The sequence below is a fragment of the Diprion similis genome, chromosome 8, assembly GCF_021155765.1.
Source record: "Diprion similis isolate iyDipSimi1 chromosome 8, iyDipSimi1.1, whole genome shotgun sequence".
NCBI lineage: Eukaryota > Metazoa > Arthropoda > Insecta > Hymenoptera > Diprionidae > Diprion > Diprion similis.
This window is the reverse complement of record NC_060112.1, coordinates 20,379,564-20,402,179: the sequence shown is the minus strand read 5'-3', so window position 1 is coordinate 20,402,179 and position 22,616 is coordinate 20,379,564. Positions and strand designations below refer to the sequence as shown.

Here is a 22,616-nt window from a genome sequence, read left to right as displayed (position 1 = left end):
CACTTTGACATCATATCAGCAATTGTTGTTTATTAAAAAATTGACATTATAACTTCAGGTCATTTTTCATGTGTAATATTATGTGCCGAGGATCGGAGATGGAATGAAAAATAGTAGAAAAAAGGTATGTAACCGAAATAAATAATAAAACCTTTTATTGAAATTTCTTCTGATACCTTAAGTTCAAATAATTCTTCAAAGTTTTCCTTACAACATTGCATTGAGAATTATTCATTATTCCACAGAACTTTTTCAGGTTTGATCTTCAAAATTTGGCTGTATTCAAATGTGTGAGTAGGAAAATAATTCACATGAGTTGAAGAAGCGTGATACCATAAATGGCAAATTGAAGTAGTACATACTTGGACAGTTCGTTTCTGTGCCTTTCAAATTAATTTCATCATTTTGGATTTTATTGAAGTAGCTCATTATGTTAACCGAAGATTTTTCCATCAACGTTAATTACAAGACATCAGCATGTGTTTCGCGATGCCAATCTGCCTGCATTTTTCGGTTTGACAATATAATAAAAATAATAATAACAAATTAACAATTATCGATAGATAATATCTATTTATCATTTCAATTTTTCATTACAATATTTCATTAATGATAATTAATAGTACCTTTGTTCAAGATTGCTGGGTACACAAGTAATCAAACATGATTACATACACATGTCGGAATTAGAGTTTTTGTGTGGCTATCTATAGAGAGCACGAAGCAGAGAAAGAATACAATATTGTAGTACAATTATTCATCGGTTAAGATCTTAGATGATAATGAATAACTATAATAATAATAATAATAAATTATTATTCATCATATGGTATTCATTATAATATATCGTTATGTACAGGAACCTATATAAATGATGGAGCAGTTTGGGCAATCTGTAAAGTTGACAGAACGAACCAATTAATTAAATCCTTCTATTGCTTTGAAGACGTGAAAACTTTGGGTAAGAGCAGCTGAGTTTGTATTCTGATTTCAAAGGCGATGCCATTGATGATGAATGTGGTATTACATACAAAAAGTATCGATCGAGAGATCATTATATCACATGACGCGCATAATACCTATTTAAATTACAATATATATTATTAGAAATATTACAGCTTGTATAACAGAAATATTTTCTAATTTCCGATATCTTGAACCAGCTTTAAAACTGTTATTTATTGTAGAAATTATAAGAAAACGCTTCTGTCTCATATATTATGCATGAAAATTAATAGCTACAGTGTAAATACACAATAGCATTATACTACTTTTTTTTCAAGTAGTAATTTTTATTTCATCTAAATTTTTTACTTGAATAGTATTTCAAGCAACACATATTGTTCAATATTGCACAAGTTTAGATTTTCAGTAATCCCTTGTCACCTTTGCAGACCTGCGAATCACCGATTCATACCAAAATTATTATAACATAGTCATGACTTTATTTACTTTTATTTTTTTTTATTTCTACCATAATCTTTTACGTAAATAATAAATAGTTTCTTATGAATTAGATTAGCGCAGAAATAACGCGTTGCTATAGAAGATTTATATTTGTGGAGTATCTGGTTTTTGTAGGGATATGTTAGTAGCATTACGAACTGTATTATAATGGCTTAACATACTTATTTGGTTATAATCATCAATAAGTAGAGCAAAAAAATGTACATTATTCCAATAGCTCAGGGGATTTGCATAAAAAATAAGTATCTGTTAACTCAAGATAAGTGAGAGATTCGAAGAAAAGAAATGACATATAACAAAAACATTATAATGTATCATAGGAAAATAATAAATTTCATTTAAAGTTCTTGTTATACGGAACTTCACTTTTTCATCTGCTGCTCTAACTTTTAGAATGGTATTATTTCAATATTTGAATCAAAATATGTTTCTTTTTGTCCACCTTATATAATATTATTATTATGATTATTATTATGATGTATATAATATGGGACAAATCGTTGTCTGTAAAACTTTAATTTTAACTGTGTAACTTGGTACACAATCAATTTTATTAAAATGACTAGTTTTTAATAATCTTTTTTTTTTTTTTTGACATTGAATTTCTTCGATTATCAAAATAAATTTGATTGCTTGATATAGGTAATCGTAAATTGTTTTTTCACTACATGAAAGTAATACTTCGTACACTTTGAATCTTACAGTTTATACATTTACACGAATCTTTGCTGCAACAAGCACAAAATGGGTAATTTTTTGTTTGAGAAAGCGAGATCAGGAAGGTTTATGGACATTTCAATCAGTTCCTCTACTTTATAAGTCAGGAAAAATATCTTTCCACACTTTTGTGACAATTTATGCAATATCACTTGAAGCTAAATTGATGTATTTAATACTATAGTTAATTTTCGTCTATGCTCGTTCAACCGGGAAACATCTATTTGACTGATAGAAAATTTTGTAGTCCTAAAAATTATGTACAGTACAATTAGTACACCATTTCTCAAACACAAAATGCACGGATTCAGATCTCTAGCTCACAGCTCACTGTATGAACAAACATGTACGGTTTTGCTTGCGTCACAAGTTTTGATCCAAACTTTACACTATTTAATAACCGTTTAATTTCAATAACTTTTAACGGTGGGTTTTTCCAAGACTAGCACACTCGTCCAAGTCCGATAAATATTCTAAAATTATTCACTACAACATTTTCCGCTATATTTCTTATGCTTGCGAGGAGTCGGAGGGGGCGCTAAGAGTATAAAGCCGAGTGTGACAGATACCAGATTCAATTATAGAACTAGCTACCGTGTGTGTGTCCACTAGCTGATAATTTTTTATTTCAAAACTAACTCATGTCTTAGAGCTTTACCCTATGATTCAATGGTCTCTCGAATTATTACATTTCAGAACTATCTGCTATTGGTTTCATTGACATCCGTAATAAAGGAAATTGTTTGAATAAGTGCACCCGTAACAAAGGTACGAGCAGTTTAACTTTTATCGTATAGTAGTATTACTATCTATCAATTCTTTTTTAATTAATTTTTTTGGTGGTTTTTTGTCTTTTTTTCCTAAGATTCCTATCACTCTTTGAATTTTTATACTCTTCGGTTATTCGTAGACAGGCCACATCATATCTTGGATCAAGTACGCGACATGAAGAAAAATATATATTATCTGTTTCTCCATGTAACACTGTCTGTCACACCCTCTCAGACAGTGGACTCTTATTCAGTGTATTAATCGTTTCCATACAGTGGAAATATGTACAATGTGCATTGATCTAAATACTCCGATTATTCAAATATTTACTCGACCAATTGCTAGCTACATCGAGTGGTAATAATGAGTTCCACAAGAAACGAATCTTTTTAATTCACGTCTAAATAGAATGCGTGATAGTACACTATTTGAAATGAAGCATACCTCTCATATAAATATTCACTGAAGTTGATGAAAGAATTATAATGCGTTCATAAATTAATGAAATCTAAAAAATGTAAAAGTAATATACATCTGTACAGTTAAATAAACTGTAAAGATTGTAAAAATATGAAATAAAATTCACAGTAGATACCACTTGTGTTTCCATTACATCAGTTTCTTTTTCTCCCCCTCGAATATCATGTATTTTATGCAGTGGACGTATAAACGTAAATAAATTCAAAAATAGCTGCCACGTGGTACTGGAGGTCAGTTGCCACTAAATATCATATATACACATTCCCAATTAGGAGAATTGCACGTAAAGCAAATCACTTTTCATACTCTGATGCCACTATACTGCAAATTTCACCGATTTCATCCACAAAGACATTTACTAGCTGAGTGTGACTCAGATTTACTGTGATTCGATTATGCAATAAACTTAGTTTCCATTTTTCGCTATTTATACACTGAAGAGAAGTTCACTTACAGTTGTATTCGAAACACTCAAATTCTTCCGTATTTTTCTCAATAAAAATTTGAAAGATAACTTTTTACCTTCCTGAAACAATACTAACGGCGTTTGTTGTCTCCGAATGGGACTGAAATAAGATAAGATATATACCTCAAGATTATGACACACATTGTCATATTTGCAAATCAATGCAACATAACGTTACGTTGCGATTTGCATTTCGTCGATATTCCTCGGAGCCTTGAGACTGGTCTAATGTCAACTGCTAGAAAATATTTAGGCTTTGTTTTTAATCTAATAAGGTATCACATTCCTGGTTGACCATGGGTACAACATTGCCATTCTTGATGTACATGAGGAATTCCGCGTTTAATCAATTGATCCTCACGACTTTCTGCTGACTACCGTCGTATCTGGTACTGGCCTGTACCTACGACACCTGAAACATACGAAATCGAAGATTTTTTTATTACCAAAGTAATAATGTTGAATTGTCAAATTTGTCAATATGCAAACCATAATAACTATTACACAATTTTCATTTCTCAGCTGAAAAAAATTATTTTTCACAATTTTTCGTGTAAAATCAAATCCACGTCATGACTGTGCTTACAAGACGGGGCAAATAAACCATTATAAAGTATTATGAGATACATGAACATATATTATAATTTGTTAAAAAATATCCAAGCTTGAAAATTTGTTTACACGGAATTGTCTGTAATGTTCAGGAAACAGGGAAATACTGAGGTAAAGAATTGACAAACAGGTAGTTGATACACAAGATGACTTCTTCATATCAGGAATGATGTAAAATGTTTCAATTACTATAATATTGTCATTTTGAAAGTAAACATATAGTTAACAAATCAAAAGCAAATATCTTCGATAGTGATTAGGAGAAATCAATGGCAGAAACAAGCTTTTAGTTGGGCAGCATTTGCAACTTGAATATCTATAAAATCATTACCAATCAGCCTATACTGCATCATCCATATTCATAAGCAAGACATCATTTTGTGTACGAGCTCCTAAGAGTTACAGTATTTTAATACAGTTTTACATTACAGGAGTTTTAAAGAGTAACATAGTAGAATTTACACAATATTTAGTGAAATAGTGTTAGAACAATCTAAGCAAATAGAAAAAATTAACTTACAACTATCTCAATTGTATATTACTATCCCGATTCTAGTTACGAGTAGAGAATTTAGGCATTCATTCATCTTCAACCAGGTGCACACACTGCAAAACTGAACACCAGTGAGAAAAATGCAATACAAAATACAGATAGTTGAGAGCCCAATCTCATAAATGAAAATACCTATACTGGATTTCTGATATAATTTTACTTCGTCTAACGAGTTAATGAACTTACTCTGCATATAAGCTAACCAGTATCTCGAACTTTTAGGGTAAAGCTCCTTTCTTCCTCCACCTTACCATATGTAACCAAAATGGGAGAGGATCAAAACTTTTAATCGTGTTGTGTTTGTTTTCTCATTGGTTGGAGTATAAAAAAGATACTGTAGAAGAAGATTTGAAAAACCCACCAACTAACAGTCACCTCGACCAGTTTTTTAATTCAAGACATTTGTGTATGCAGACAGGTGATGCACAGTAAAATGATGTAAGAAGTTAGATAGTTATTTGATTGACTTCATACCTAGCATTATTTTCAGCCCCGTGAGGAGGCACTGAGGTGGGTGGTGGCGGTGGTTGAGCATTTGGAGGTCCACTATGGTCGGATTCATTATCACTGCTTTCTTCACTTCGCTTTCCACCCTCCCCTAGTAAATACGATGGCACACCCCTAGCATATAGTTGCATGTATGGTAATATTTCAGAGATTGGTCTGGGTCTATGTTGAGGTCTTTGGAAGTGCAGATTGAGTTGACTAGCATCAGTGACATATTTTTCACTCAGTCTTCGACGACGAAGCGCAGGTGTACAACCAGTCAGGTTTTCTTCATCAGTTGAACTTGCAGAAGTCAAGAGTGGCTGGGTTGGCCGAGCGTCAGGCAACGTTACACATCGACGGAGTGCCGGAGCTTCTGCAGGTACTGTCAAAGGTTTACCTTTGTTTGCTAAAAGGTGCTATCGTTAATAAAGCCAAGAAGCTAACTAAACGACGAAAATTCTTTGCAGCAAAAAAGGAAAATGATAAATTCGCAGTAATGTCAACCTCTGTGTGCTTCTTATGTTCGTTCTTTTATCGCCAATGTTTTATAAGGGCTTCAAGAGGATGATTAAATGACAAACAAAACTTTCAAAGTAACATATGATATTAATTGGTCAAATTAGAATGAGTGGTGTGATGAAATGACTTCAAAGTAATTCAACTCACCACTATCTTTCTCTTTATATTGATTTCCCAGAGGAGATGGTTTTTCCATATCACTCCCAGTTCCAGATTTCGTAGTATTTGCTGTATTATTTGACTCAGGTGTTGGTTCAGATAACGAACATCGTGGACTTTTCACCGGCACTGGAATCTTACTATGTGTACTATGTGGTCTACTTGGCATTTCTTTTTCTTTTGCCTTTTCCCTTTCTTTCGCTCTCTTCTTTTCCTTCTCTTTCTCAACATCCTTATCTTTTTCTGTCTCTATCTCTTTTTCTTTTTCTATTTCATTCTCCTTAATTTCTTTGAGTTCGCGAATCGAAACAGCATTGGGTAAGGTATTTGATGTGGTAGCTGCAGAAACACCTCCATTCGAAATATTATTCACAGCTGCGTGATTTTCTGCTGCATCAAAATATATAGATGGATCTTCAGGTCCTGGATTTGGACTGGCTGGACTGCCGGCTGTGCCATTTGTTAATTTTTCTGTTTCAGCAAGAATAAATTTTTTCAATAAATGCCCGCATGCTTGACAGATAGCACATTTTTTTCACACAAAAGATAATTCTACGAGATGTAAATTTCAGAGTTGGTTTTTTTTCCAGGTAAACTAAAGTAATTCACTAATTTCAAAAATTTTATCACGTTGATGTTTTTGACCCATAAACCACGTAGACATCACTTGATGATAATGTTTTTCATTCGATGCAGCCCCATTCAAAATTCAAAAGCAAATTTGAATAAAGATTCAAATATTTGTTATCGTATATATATTTTTATAATAAAGGGTGATTCACTGACTTTGTAAGGGTTCCTTATCAGCTCTTGTTTGCACGATTGTGGCCCCTCCTGTTGCATCTACAACTCTGATTTCAAGTCTTCCAGCCACTGCTTGTTCTTCGTCATCAGCGCCTGGCGTGGTTGGCACTGTATTTGGTGGTGAAAACGTAACTGCTGGTACGCTAGCTCTTCGAACTGGTAAAATTTCTTTTGGATCATCGCGCCGCGCTGCAATATTCCTCATCACATCAACCTCGTACAATAGATCATCGAATGCCGCTTGTTGTACCTGATATAAAAATGTAGGCTGAAGATCGGCCAAATAGATATACACAAACAATTCATAAAAATGAAATATTTCTCCTTCACATACCAATGGTGCTTCTAAGTCATAACGGATATTACATGCCATCACCGGCATACTCCAAGCACGAGGCAATGCTCCTTGGAGTTCTGGATATTTCTCTATCCCGGCAATGTTTAGACATCTGTGAGGTGCTGGAGGCCGTGGTGAATCTTCACTGATTCTAGATAAAGCTGCTTGTCCTGTGAGTGCAATCTGCTGTTGAGTCGTTGCTGGTGTGACAGATGCTGCTGGTGTACTTTGGACTTTTATGTCCTGGGAACCCCGTGTCACTGTAGTAGTAGCTACGACTTCGCTAACAGCTGTGGACTGCATATTTTTCGTCTTACTCAACAAATCAGTTTGTCATTTGATTTTTGTTTCAGGGGACAGATATTGCAAAGCTTGAATTTTTGACTTGATCTGAAATGTGCTGATATGTTCAGTGAGAAACTAATTCTCCAAAGTGCTTCACAGGCATTTTTGCAGATACAAATCGAAATATTTGTAAGACGGCTAGACACGGGGACTGTTCTCAATTGTATACCAATTTGGTTTATTTTTCTTTAAATTATACACTAATAGAAATCCTCAATCACCCTTAATCTAACTTCAGTTTGTTTTTTCTCATTACTAATATTAATGCCTGTGTTCCATAATTGATCATCTAAATTTAAGGTGTCACTTTGAAAATGTTCCTGATAAAAGTTAAAGGCAGATAAGCTATAATTATCAAGTTAGTTAATTTACTGGTTTTCAAAATCATTAGAAGAGTGCTAATCCACTTTCAAATACATCATTTATTCAATTGCATTATGTAGAAGTCGAATTATCACTGAGTATTGCACTTTTTACTGTTTTCTGTTCATATATAGTAACATGTCAGAATATTTAAAGTTCATTCAATTTTCCATTATGAAGCTACTAGAATATTTTGAATATTATAGCCCACCTAGTATGACGAATAATTAAAACTGATTCGATATGAAAATATTTTAAAACGCAGGATTCCAATACCCGTGGAACTTGCCTACTGGATAAATAAACATATTTTATAACTACCAGTTGAACTCTACAATAGGCCATAGCCCCTAGAAAATGAGTTAATTTTTTAAATATTGTGAATTGTAACAATGACAGCCTACTATGGTCGTATTTTATCACGTAAATATATTAAGATTATTATTATGAATACCTAAACAAATTAATACTAAAGTGGCTATGTACATCACATAAAAAGGTAATAATCAACTAGACAATTTTAAAGCGCGTATATCAGTTCTTGGTTTAGACATTAAAAATAATTTAAATCAGGAGAAATGGTTGTTGAATTAAGCTATCGCAATGAAACAGCTTCTAATCCAAAATGAAACTACGAGAATATAAAAAGCGGTATATTTCTGAAGCAAGGAGAAAGCCACCAAATATCCATAACATGATGCCAAAAATATCTAAATTCGCTGCAATCGTACTACGACAGACTGTAGCCGACCGAATCCATGTCAGTTCGGGCAACCCGGAAAGCGTGATGTTACAGAATTGTTTGAAACTGGAATATATTGTTTCCTGAAATAAAAAAAGAGACACATATTTTCTTTTTAGGCTGAAAAAAATTTTTCCTGAACCTATGGCCGTTCGAATATTTACACTTCTGCTACAGATGTCTAGTAAAATGAACGAATTTATCTGCAGAACAAATGAACAGAATTGCAACTTTCTGGTCTTATTTTATGAAGTTTTTAGCATTCATTCAAAGCCCTAAAAAAGCTGGAAGATTTTCGAAAGAAACATTGCATCCCTTTTTTGAAAATTTGAAGAAACTGTTTTTCACAAAAATCCATTTTTTTTTTTAGACCACATTTCTATTCAGTCAGACTACCAAAGGGTCTAGCGCAAAAATGAAGTTTTGAGAAACTTAATTTTTTTAAATTTTCGCAAAAGCGACGCAATTAGGTTAATTCGTTTCAAAGATATAACGCTTTAAAGAAAAAATTAGTTTGTTGTATTAGAACATCTGTAGCATCAGCGTAAATATTCGAAGGCCATAATTTCGTAGAAATTTTTTTTTTCAGCTAAACAAGAAAATACGTGTCGATTATTTTACCGCAGAAAACAACATATTCCAGTTTCGTTAGGTTACAAATTTTTGGACAAACCATTTTGGCCTTGCCTGCCCAATTCATAATAGATTCGGTCAGCTGGTGATGCTGTTATGATTCAGAATATATTCTGTCAAAGCCATGTTGTCGTTAAAACTAAATGAATGGCTAAGTATGTTGGAATCAAACATGAAGTACGAAAAGCTGAAGGCAATGCGAATATCTAAGGCTTAAGCGTTGGTGGTCAGGGCGTGGGTTGGCAGAACATCAGCAGATGCTAGGTGGCAAGTGAGGGTGTCGATACAGGCCAGACGTGGCTAGAATATCAAATATCGACAAAGGTCAATAATCATATTTCGTAACAATGTTTTAATGAAATTTAAAATGAAATGTTAGATAAAGGTTATTGTTTCACAACGATGTAGCAAATGATGATAAACTTAATACCATGTCATAAGTTCAGAGGCTTCGAAGATGAGGATTTTCATGATAAAACTTTTATTTACCAAATACTAAATCATATGAAAATGTCAATGAAACTTTGGTTTATTTTTAATCATCACAGAACATTGGTAAAAAAGAAGAAAGCTTATAGAGTGGTCATGAATTAGTTAATTATTACTACGATAACAGGTTTCTTAGTTATAATAAAATCTAATTGTTTATCGACCAGCAAAACGGATGTGTTACGACAGGCATGGAATGTGGTAATTCTGTGGATTAAATACTAAACGTTGTTGCGAAACATTTCACATAGGAATTCTCGAGTTAAAATTCCTGAGAACAAAAGCAAAATTCAAAAAACCATGCTTACTTGGATTCTACTCGCGTCTGACCCTAGGAGTAAGAAACTAAATATATAAGACAAATGAATACCTGTGGAATTAGAGAGGGTGGATTAGTGCCCTTGTGCTCAGGACTTTGTAAATTTTCTCCTTTCCATTCATTGTCAGTTTCCTCCGAATCATCAAACTGTGACTTCCACTGTGATGCCAGCGTCAATCCACCACCACCTCTAGTTACTTGCTGCAGCGCTGAAACATTGTCGTCGTCTATTTGCGCAAATTGTGTTATTGAACAATCGCGTGCTGCTGCACGACCCCCTCTATTTGATTGTCGACCATCTGTTCGTCTTCTCGGCTCTCTTCGCAGAGGTTCTCTTTGCTCAGTCACCTAAAATTAGCCAGCACACATAATATTACAAAATTTGGTTGGTTTCATTCTTCTTTTCAACTAGATGTGTTGGTGTGATCGATTTTTCGGCCGACGATATCTGAAGAACGAATCAAAAGATTTTGATTGTTGTGATCTCAATCAATGCGGTTTTTTCCAAGTTCTAGAACTGATTCGATTTCGATCAAAATTAGCTGAGCTTTCCTGAGCTATTTGTGAAAATAATACCAGTCCTTTCGACCTATGGATTTTCCAATGTGTTTCACTTTTTCTAGCGGAATGGCTTATTTTATTTTTAATTTGATCAATATCACACTTACAGGACTTTGGTTTCCCACTTGCTTAACATGAGTTCCGTCATACGAACAGTACGATGCATCTACTTCAGTTTGTATTCTAGGGGTAGTAGCATCTCCCGGTGCTGTTTCAGGAGTACCCTGATTTCCAAGTTCTTGAACTTGGACTCTTAAGCAAGCAAAAGTGGCACCACTAGCGGATTTTCGAAGTGGGGTGGAAGTATTGGCAGCATTTTTGGGACGAGGAACTTCAGAAGCGGAACGAGCAGATGTCATTAACGCATCTCCTTCATTGTCCACTTGTTTTTCTGCAGGAGTTGCTTGTATTTGTGTTTCGACAGCCATGGATACGGCTCGCCTCTTCCATATTGAGCCTTTAAAGTCAATATATTTTTTTACAGATCATGTCTATTACAAAATAATGTAAACAATCGAGAATGCTGATTATTCGTTAGTCTTCTTAGACATGGAATACAAATGAAACATTTCCGCGAGTTTTGATATTTCAGACAGTCTACATGGTTTTATTCAGCTGATATTTCAAATAAAGTTATAGCCAATCAGTGAAATAAATCTTTAGGGCGATTAAGTAGTAAATGTCATGTAATTGATTTTAATCATCAACCCGCCAGTGGGAATAATTTATTACTATTTGGAAGTATTGATCAGATACGTGAAATGGCATGTTACCTAGGCATTAGTATCATCTGTACCTGTCTGTGATACTTTTCACATTACTGCTATAGTAGAAGATACTTAACAATTGATTAGAGTTTCAGTAAATCAAGTGTTAGAGAGTTAGGATAATTAATGCTCCCCGTCAATTTTTAGTTGCAAAATTCAACTTAGGACGTTGCCTATAAAAATAAATGTAAATACTGGGCACAAATTAAAGTTGAATGTCAGTTACCTTGTACTGGAGACGTAACAGCTGCCTGTTGAGCATCTTGTTGATGTGTGTTGTCTGTCACTGGTATTGTAGCATTGCAATTTTTATCTCTAATACCCAGATTGCTAAGGGCTGGAATTAATGAAACTGTTGATTCCTCAATTCCTCGTTGCCGTATTTTTCTATACGCACTTTCATAGTCAAATTGAGCCTATTTACAAACAGAAAAAATAACATTGTATAATTATGCAGCTGATAAAAGATTTCTTAGATAGAATGCTTTCATGTATGATAATTAAACTGAAATTACGGAATGAATAAAGTTCAATTCGTAATCAGACTCACGTCCAGCTCCTTTCTATTATCTGGTTCCATGTTTTCTTGATTATTTGTATCAAGGTTTGGCATTGTCGGTGCCTGGTTAGTTGTTGCACCCGTAGGAGGTGCTGGTGGGATTTTCGCAGTAGGCAAAGATCTAGTGGATGGTAAGTTTTGCTCTGCGATCCCAGGTTTTTCCCAATCATAAGGATCTTTTTCTTTCACGCCTCTACGTTTCATACAGCGATCAAACAAACCAGCCAGCATTGAATAATTTGGTTTATCGACGTATTCCAGACTCTGCAAACGGTTTTTATGATATTACAGGATTGAGAATAATTCTGTATTTTTCAAGTTTGATATCTATCTTTCACTGTTACAAAATAATGTTTTTAACAGTCGATAGTTTTCGAATTTCGTGATGACATTTTTTACCTGCATAAGAATCATACTTATATCTAGAAAGTGAAGCGATTCAATCGTTCAAAATAGGATGCTACTATTTTTAAACAGAAAAGCAATACTTTCTAGACCACTTAACCGACATTTGAAACTAAGAATTTAAAAAGAATCTTGGCCCATTCATAAAGTAGGCCATGTGAACTTAGACCAAATATTCCTCCTCACCCCTACATATGTTATCATTCATGAATACCAGTGGAGAAAAAAAAAGTTGTCAACGAAATCAATAAAGTCAGTAGGTGAAAAATATTATTTGATCTTTATAAAAGAGAGAAAAAAAAAAAAAAAAAAAATTATAAATACAATCAGTTCGATGTTTACTTTCATGCATTAGACAATCCAATTTTCACCCTCAATGTTCCGCAATAAAGATCATATGCTCATTTGCGGAAATTATAGTCAGAATTTCTTATTTTCTGTTAATATTCTGCTTTGTAACTGTTTCTTTGAAAGTTTTTGTCTTGATTTCTTAAATATCCTGGTGACCTAAAATTGTTTTAAATATATTTGGAAATATGCCAGGGCTAATTCGACTGGTAAAATAAAAATTTCCATCTCACTACACAATAAATGAGCATTTTACGTCAATTGATACATGGAAATACGTTAAATAACTAATACGATATCTTCCTGGTGGAAATAAAAGCAAGTAAGAAATTCTCCTCTAAAATCACCAAAACTCATTGGAATACAAAGAACAATTCTCTTTAACTACGAACATTGAGTTTCTAGTTTTTTAATAAACTATTTCAAAGTTGTGTTGGCCAGTTGAAGCACGTATTCTTGGATGAAAAAATACAGTCATCCACGTCTATTGATTTTGTTATTTCCATAGCAGATTTACTATTGTAATGATAAATATTAATCAATACCTGGATGTGTTCCAAGAAAACACGGAGATCAGAAGGAAGGTGCCTGAGAAGGAGAGTATGGTCGTATTTTTCTTTCATAAGACCGACCTGAAATCAAATTGATTTCCAAATTTTAGTTAGTAATATGGATATACTGGAGGCTTTTATCATTTCTTAACCAAACTGTAGGATATGTGAGTGTATCAAACACTGCAAGCTGTTTCATAAAATGATATACCTGTTCTTTATCCTTTATTTTACGCCATGGTAGTTGTCCATTGACAAACTCAACCAGCATGTAGAAAAGTGACCACAAATCATCATGCCTTCCCATCTCTTTGTTCCTGTGGGCATTGACGGACGCATATCTGACAGTTCCCCTGAATCCAGCTGCCACACGCGGAGCTCGAACTTCTCCTGTGCCGGTAGTGAATTGTCGAGCCAAGCCAAAGTCCAACATATATACGCGCCTCGACGTGTAAGGAAGACGACCAATAGAAAAATTAGACTGTAAGCATAACAGAAAATCTTATGATGGAAATTAGATAGGATCGACGGATTGATTTAAAAAAGAAAAAAAAAAAAAATGGACCAAAACATGCAAAATTTTGAGTCGATTTTGAACAGTTTTAAATCCTATTTATCACAGTTAGGATATAGAAAACATTGTTCGTTCCAATTTCCTGTTGAGTATGTATGTTGCCGTACTACCATTCATGTATCTGAGGATGAGAAATGGTTACTATATGCTTGGCAATTGATTTGGCATCAGACCAATGGCAAGTGTTGAAATGTTCGTATGTACATTTCAAAATGAATCGCATATAGTACAGTCCTGTGTAAACTAAATTTTGCAATGAGACAAGGATACCTTCATGCTTAAAAACACCATTGCGTACTAGCCAAATTAACACATTACTTCCTACAACTTTATTGTCCTTGATTCAATCATGCTCAGCAATTCTCTGCTTACTTATATCATACTTTTAAATGTTTAATGTAACATGGCGCATTTGTCATTGTCACATATTCATTGTTGCACAATGTAACTTCCTATATGGAAGATTAGAAATGTAAATTCTCAGACTTCAAGTACAGAGTGAAAATTTTTCACCTCTTGCTTGTCACTTGTATCAGCCTGTCAGATCAAAAAAGTGACACTTGAATCTTTGATTCCAATTTGTCACTATCAAAATTTTGTATCAGTATAAAAGTATCACGAAATATGCTGTTCCTGGGTTAGTAGCAAATGGTTAAGTTGGAGAGAAATAGCTACAGTCATACAGCATAGAATTATTCGTTTAAGTAACAGTGACTCACTGGTTTAATGTCTCTGTGTAGGAAGCCCACTTGATGAATGCTCTCAATGGCTTTCAATATCTGCAGGCCCAATCGCAACGTTGTGGAAAGTGAAAATGCACCTTTGGGCTGCGCTCTTCGTAGTTCTGCTAGATTTCTTCCTTGCAACTGCATCACTACATAATTAAATCTGTCATTGCGGCCGCATCCTATGAATCTACAAACGTGTTCTCTACCTGTAATTGAAATAGAACAACAAAAATATAACAATTAATCTTTGAAATGTATATAATCAGCATCCGATGTGCATAAACACTTCTTTCAACAAATGATGCAAATTAGTGATTGAATGCTATATGCACATAGAACAATTGCACCCAGCCACATAAGTTACCTTGCAACTTTTTAAGAACGGCCACTTCCATTTTAAGAACTTGCTTCGGCTGGCGTGCAGATTCTACTTTCAGAGCAACTTGTTCCTGTGTGACCAAATCTAGACCTTCGTAGATTTCACCAAACCCACCACCACCTATTTTCTTCAGCTGTTTAGGAAATGGAAAATATATAAATGCTTAAGAGAATGTTATTTTCACTCAATTATCGAGCTGCTAAAGAGTCCCCACTATCAAACAACCTCCCAAAAATGGTGCTATGCACATTCCAACAAACGCCTATTTTATAATCAGGTAACCCACACCATCTGGTTGTGATACATCTATTTGTTTTCTGTGGGTATTTTCTTCAACAAAAAAGAATAATATGCAAATAGCTATAAGGTAATATTGATTTTATTGAATTGAACGCAAAATAATAAACGATATAATGTCATGTGATCAGATTCAAAAATCAAAGCCAAAATCTAAAGCGTAATAATAAGAGACCTACTCAAATGACAAAGAGATTATTTTAAATCAATTGTGAGAACATTTGACCCACATACATGCCAGGCAGTCATCCAAGGTCAAGATTCTTTAGTGGAAGAATTGGAAAATTGCCTAATTATACGCTCCCACTATTTACGTTTGCAGTGTAAAAAAAAAGATGGTTTTCTAATTAACTTTCGTACTAGAATAAGTTTTACCAACATTCGTATTTGAAAAAAATGGGTAATAATCATACAAAAATTGTCTGCAACAATATTTTACATGTTTTGTGTCAGTCAAAAATTGAACTCAACCATTTTATAGTTTCTCACTAATATTTATGCAATTGGTACGAAATAATTCTTGGTATCTTTAATTTAGTTCTATATCGCAGTTCCAACTCTGTTTGAATCAAATATAGAAGTGCAAAGCTAGTATTGGACCACGAAAATTTGAGATCCGAATTTTAAATACGAATGGTTGAAAAACGAAAAGAATTATGAATATTAATCTGAAGCTTATTAGACTGTTGCAACAATTAAGGGAAATAGTTTTGCGTACAATCATAAACAGTTTGTTCAACCTTTCTTGGAACGATATGCAATGAATGATATCGAGCGAAGTTCAACAAACGTTATATTAAAAAGAAACTCACAAGCCACTTTACAAGTAAATTGAGATAAGGAAACCACCTAAATGACCTAAACTGTCCCACTGTTATCCATTATGCCATAATTTATCAACAACATTTCATACATTTGGTAGTAAAAAATGAAATACCAATAACTGAAGGGAATAGCAGGAGTCCAAATGACCCTTCCTAAGTTTTGGATGGTCTATCACGTATCTCAAAAGAAGGTAGAAAAATTTCACTGCTAGTTTTCTCCCTTATCTACCGCTTTGTTAGAACATCAGTAAAAATTTTGTCACAATATTGCTAGAATGAAATCTACTAGGGAGAAGATGTTAAAATAAAATTGAGAAAAAAGACTTATGGACATATTCATCATAGAAATAATGCCCAGTAATGCTTGTGTCCTGACTGAAATATACTGGATGTGATATTTATTATGTGGTAAAAATGCATCAAAACGGGTGAAGAGTAAAGAGAGGATAAAAAGATTATGAGTGTTCAGGAACTTAGGTAGGTAATTAGGTAGTTATAAATATTGACGATAAGAGTAATAACAATAAGGTAGTAAAAATAGAAAAGAGAGATGGATAACTAGAGATAATTGACAGCTAGGTAGTGAGAGTATGGATTACTCACAACTTTCCATCGTTCTTTGACCACATGGCCGGGCTGCAACAAATCGACACTAGTCATGGTGATGTTGTTGTTCTGATCAGTACTCTCGTCGCCTACATGCCTCAACACCAGCTTTCCAGGGTGATTTGGATGCCTGTAAAAGAGGTATTAAACTTACTGGAAATCAGAACTAGCCGGATAACTTATACCATCAATAAAAATCAGCGATCAAGGGTTGTCAAACATTTACTACCGGGGTTAATAGACACGCCCTACGAGCCACACACCAAGGTTTTCGACTTAAAAGTCATACGGGAAAATTGGTCAATACGCGCCCCGCGCTAGGCAGCCATGATTGCGTGCAGGCAAAGGGTGCAGCCAGGACAAGGGGTGCCTTTAGCCCCCCTCCGCCCCCGCCGCTACCTTGCCCGGCGACAGCAGCAGCCGCAGACAGGGAGATAACCGAAGATAGCGATGCGAATCTACAAGGTGCTTCACGCGAAACGGATTTAATGCAGAATTTAGGGTCGACGAGGGTTTTCTTTTTTCTTTTTCTTATTTATTAACGGTAACACTTAGCGCCTCGGAGTAGTAGGCGGAACAACATCCCCAGTCTCCGAGAAGTTCCTGAGAAATATCCGTCGAACCCCCCCACGCGTACTACACCGATCCAAATATAATGACATTTTATTTTTACTAGGGGAAAAATGTCGTCTGCTAGGCGCTGACGGCGAGCGGCTATATCTCCGCAATCTTGTTGTCGAATCGAATATTTGCCATTTTGTCGCAGTTAGCAAACTCCGCGAGTCGAATACACACTTTTTAATAATCGAATCTGCACTATCGTTCTCCGACGGAGCGAATTTTTATACGACATACACTAGATACTCACTAATTTCGCAAAGAAATCCGTATAATGTCGATTTTACGGCCATTTTCTTTCCGCCTTCGGCTTGTCGCGCTCAACACCGTTGGATGGTGCTGGTGTGCCGCGATCGATGCCACGGCGCTTCTCGAGTTATATCGAACTTTCCTCGAAATTGCTCTCCGCGCGACATTTGAGCGCACTCGAGTGTGCGAATTTGTCACGCCACTGGTTCTTTCCGCTCAGCTAAGTTTTCAATTGGTTGAATATCCTGTCTTGCGCTGCGCGTGGAGAAGGGGAATCAGTTGGTTGGTTAAGCCTTCGGGTAGGTGCAGAACACGACACTTCGGCGCTTGTGCCAGGTTCGTTGACTCGACTTTGTCTCTGCGCGCGCGATATCGCGTATTTTTATGATTCTTGGCAAACCACGGGAAGATCCCAGCTATTTCACACATACCTACCAATGTATTCCGGCTAATAACGAAAAAATGTCAGGCTTATTAGAGCGTACCCTTGTTTCTTTATTCTTCGTACCCACGGTACGACTAATTCAATATAATAGATACGACACACACTTATCCACAAGACGATATACCAATATATTTCTGTGGGTTGTGTATGCTTCGCATTTATTTTATCATAAAATCGCATATTCGTCTGTATCATTATTGAAATTTGGTAATCACGTCAGCATGCTTACTTAAATAATTCGATTAATTCTGATACGCATTCGTGAATTTTCTTTTTACGAATTCGAACAAAGTACGGCAGGCTTGTAGAATTGTTACACATATATGTAATCCAGCATCAATTCTCGTCTGATGTTATAGTTCTGGCAACAATTTTCGGCAGTCAAACCGAAACTATTTCTGCAATACGGTACCTATACCTATATCTATATCTATACATACATGTACACCGATACGTCATTCGAGCCTCAGCTGTTGTCTCGAGGGGAAAGATGTTACGTCAATTTATTAATGACATATTGTAAATCAGAGATCGTACTTTTATCTTCAGGTATAAAAGAAAATATTGAAGAAAGAAGAGAATGCCAACATTTACAGTCGCATGGAAATCGCGTTGTATAGATATGCGCTATTGTAAATGATCATAGTCTGTACACACGATTCAACATGTAATTTACATAGAAAATAAACTATCCACAATAAATGATCGCAAAAATAATCTCGTGACTGACTCAACGATGCTCCATAACTTCATATAGAATAAAAAAAATGTGAAAAATATACAGTCTAACCAGGAGATTACTAAATTCTTTGTATAATTGTTAAGACATTATTTACACTTTTATACGTCAACACTCGGAGTCTAAATTCCATTTCATTTCCCTGGTTAATCAGTTGTTTGTGAGAACAGCCTTGAAAATGTATGGTAAACGTTAAAATGTCTCTTTACGAGACAAGCTGCTGGAATCGACCCCGAGTGAGATCAATACGCAATGTCAAAGCGGCTATCTGATCACATAAACCTCAGATTTAATTGATGAGACGTTAGGTATTCAAATTACTAGTTTCGTGTGCTTATGTCATCTGAGTACTTCACAGCTTACATCAATTTTAGCATTTATTAGGATACGTTTGCGTTACGTCGACCGATCTAGTCATGGTCAAGTACGACCCAAATAGCTAATAAATTTACAATATTTATGGTCTTTATTATTGCAGCTATTAACGGATAAATTTGCATCGAAGGTTAATGATGCGCTCGTTGCTGTGTTATTGGAATTCTGTGAAGATCATACTATAATGGTTTCACTTATAGGTTTGTACGTATACTTTGAAATTCAATACAGCGAAAGAAGAAAAAAAGAAAAATTCATCAGTGCGAATGGTGTAGGTAATTTAAATTTTTGTGTTTGAAATCAGCTATTCCCGATTTACGTAACGTTCAAATAAATGATTACACACTATTCTATATAACTATACGACGCACCCACAACCAAATTATTTTCCGTTTTTTTGAAACAACTATTTTTAACCGAACGTCGGCCTGTTTATGATTCCCAGCAACCAGCTCTAAGCCGACATTCTTTTTAAATACTCTATCACTCATCGAATTCCGGTATATACAGGGAATTCTGAGATCGCAGTCGAGGCGGAAACTAACGTTTCAAATTTATACAGCAAAGAAACTTACTGGATGAAAAAAAACCGGTAAAGTATGAAAATCAGCATTTTGCTTGCACGTAAAATGATCGATTGAATGACACAAAATTCATTCGTATAAAACGTAAAGTATTATAACAAATTAATTAATGGGGAGCGTTGATAAGGCCAAGCTCTCTTAGGTGTCCGTGGGAATCGATGTATATACGGTATTACGTGAACGTACGTTAAAAACGTAGGGAATAAGCTAACGATGAAAAACTTTGCCTTGACCTGAATTATGAACACATTAGAAAAAAAAGAGAGGAAAATGAGCACAGTGCAAATCTATACAACCAGGTTTCCTTACTTTGCGAGAAGTCCAAGACCACTCTTAAAGCTACATATATATATCATTAGTCAGATTATCAGCAGGCTGACAGAAATAGTAACACTTTCAAGCGGTACGTTGAATGTTACTCGAGTACCTTTATTTCAAACATTATATGCTTTGACTTTTGGTATTTTCAACAACTACTCTGCGACTTTGAATTGCCGGTGAAAAATTTTGCGTGTATAACATTATTTGCCGTAAGTTATTGAGTGGTTTTTTTTGTGAATTCAAGCCATTTCTCCCGCATGTATAAAGTAGTGTATTTTCGTGTCTGAATGTCGAACGTACGATTCACTCATTTGAGTACAAAAAGCGGTCGAAATTGCTTCGCGCGCGAGCTGTAAGTTGAGTTTAAAAAACGCCGGTTGGGTTAGCAACCTGCGATACGTGCATGCTATTTTTGAAAACACCGTTGTACATTCGGGCGCTTATCCTATTTTCCTTGTCTTCCGTCTCTTCTGTGATATCTTATATTCTCTTGTTGAATATTATATTTTATTTCCAACGAATATCTTCTTCGCTGATATTGTCAAAAGAGTGACATAAGATGCAAAGAACGACGTCACGTGGTAGGTTGGTAACGTGATATCAGTGATTCAATATTCATTAAATTCACCTTGAACTTGTCCAACGTTCAAAAATTATCAAACACTTTCCGCAAATGTATTGACGTAAGGTGATCGAGCCCGTGCTCAGACTTCAACGCAACATGTATATACTTATCCACTCAAATATTATGTTCATCGTTATAAGTTCGTCGAAATTAGTAAGTTCAAAATTAAGCAGAAGTCTCGTTACTACGAACGAATCTTATTGAATCTTATTTTCCACGTACTTTTGAAATCGGTTTCGATATCTACAGATCATGTGTTTGTCGTTTGCACATAACTGGCAACGAACTCTTAACTTAACGAATCGTGTCGGTTGCCGCACACGTGCAGGTACACATCTAAAAATGGATGCCTTTCTTTTGTACTTGGGGAGGATTGATCAAATAAATGTTCACGATCTTGGTAATGAATCATTCCATTCACATTAATTGCACTGTTTGTTCAAACATTGCCACGCTAATAAGGCTTGATAAACCACTATCTAGTAATGTACTACAATTGACCTGCCATGTTCGAAGCTAAATTTTTTGTGCATACCAGCCGAATATACTAGTATCCCACGTAACAAATGTGGCTTATTGTCGCAATACGCTTAGCTTGGATTTGGATAGATTTCAAGGAAAGCGTCGGGCTTCTTAGACGTCAGTAACAGTTGCAAGATAAAAAAAGAAACCTAATAAATCTTGCAAATGTAGCAGCACGTAAAACGGAAATGTTGTAAGCCCCCGAAGAGTGGTTTATAACATTACATGCATGCCTCCGTGAAGCTAACTTTATGCGAAAACTTATTCTTCAAATTTCAAGCATAACTAGCTCAAAACAAAAACGTTGGAGAGTTCCCACTCTTTATCATGTTCACACTGCGTGTAAACAAAAAAAAAAAAAACTTTTTCAATAAAAGTACCGATCCACTTTAAGAATTTTCGAAATTAGTATTTAGAAAGAAGAAACAAAAACATAGAACACCAAGTATGACAAAATCGGGGTAAATATCCTACTAGCTGTATAGATGAAGTCAAGGGATGGATCTCTTAGGCGCCAAATTCGAATATCGCAAAAGAGCAACGCTTCGTCTCACTGACGAAATTCCGTCATCCTTACGCCAGCTTATACGCTGCTTTGAACGTAAAAACTTTCGGTAACTTAAAATATCGATCAGAACAACTTGTTTCCAGCACTAGTCATACTTGAAATGAGGTGATGATAATTATCGTCCAAAAAGCGGACCAACTGCACACGGTAACGCGCGTTGAATATTATCACAACACGACAATATTATAACAATTATCAATATTAGATGCGGCACGTGAGTTTTATTTTGCATTACGAAGGGAACGTACCACTTCATATCTCGCGTCCGATATTCCGTGCGTCGTCTGACCACCACAGAGATTCAAAATCAGTTATAGGTAAGTATGGAGGTTGAAAATCCAGCATCAAGAGCTGGCTATGGTCGTTCACCGCTGTGGTCCTTAGCACACTGATGCCAACTTATCCACTCCTCACGTTCAGCGACGGATGTTGCTGATCTTGGCTTGGTGCGAGCCAAAACTGAACCTTCACGTTCCTCAGAGGCCGCACGCAATGCAACACAACGGATTCGCAAGCCCCCCTCCCCCTGAAACTATCCACGTCCGGGACTCGAAAATGCCAGTTTACAATGGCAGTTGGGCTCTTATGGCTTATATTAAGCGCCCTGGATTGTCGGACGCAAAAATAAACTGACCGCCCTGCGCCGAAATGATTGTTCTTTCTGGTTGTTGTTCAACAAAGTTGGGCTCAATTCGACCGTCTTCCG

General features: G+C 35.4%; 1 protein-coding gene across 8 annotated transcripts; it reads right to left on the bottom strand.

Annotated features, from left to right (window-relative positions):
- Window positions 1-556: 556 nt before the first annotated feature.
- Window positions 557-22,291, bottom strand: LOC124408761 (tau-tubulin kinase homolog Asator). 8 transcript variants are annotated; one of them, XM_046885930.1, is made up of 15 exons: window positions 22,159-22,291; window positions 16,862-16,994; window positions 15,123-15,270; window positions 14,750-14,964; window positions 13,668-13,937; window positions 13,451-13,537; window positions 12,144-12,416; window positions 11,820-12,009; window positions 10,934-11,283; window positions 10,317-10,613; window positions 7,372-7,695; window positions 7,020-7,287; window positions 6,222-6,704; window positions 5,541-5,961; window positions 557-4,313 (listed from the first exon to the last, which is right to left on the bottom strand). In XM_046885930.1, exons 1-15 carry the CDS (start codon window positions 22,164-22,166, stop codon window positions 4,259-4,261), a joined length of 3,522 nt encoding a protein of 1,173 aa, XP_046741886.1. In that variant the 5' UTR covers window positions 22,167-22,291; the 3' UTR covers window positions 557-4,258. The 8 variants fall into 8 exon arrangements, with proteins under 8 accessions (XP_046741886.1, XP_046741888.1, XP_046741889.1 ...); XM_046885932.1 differs by having other exon boundaries at window positions 5,541-5,937; XM_046885933.1 differs by having other exon boundaries at window positions 5,541-5,928.
- Window positions 22,292-22,616: the final 325 nt, after the last annotated feature.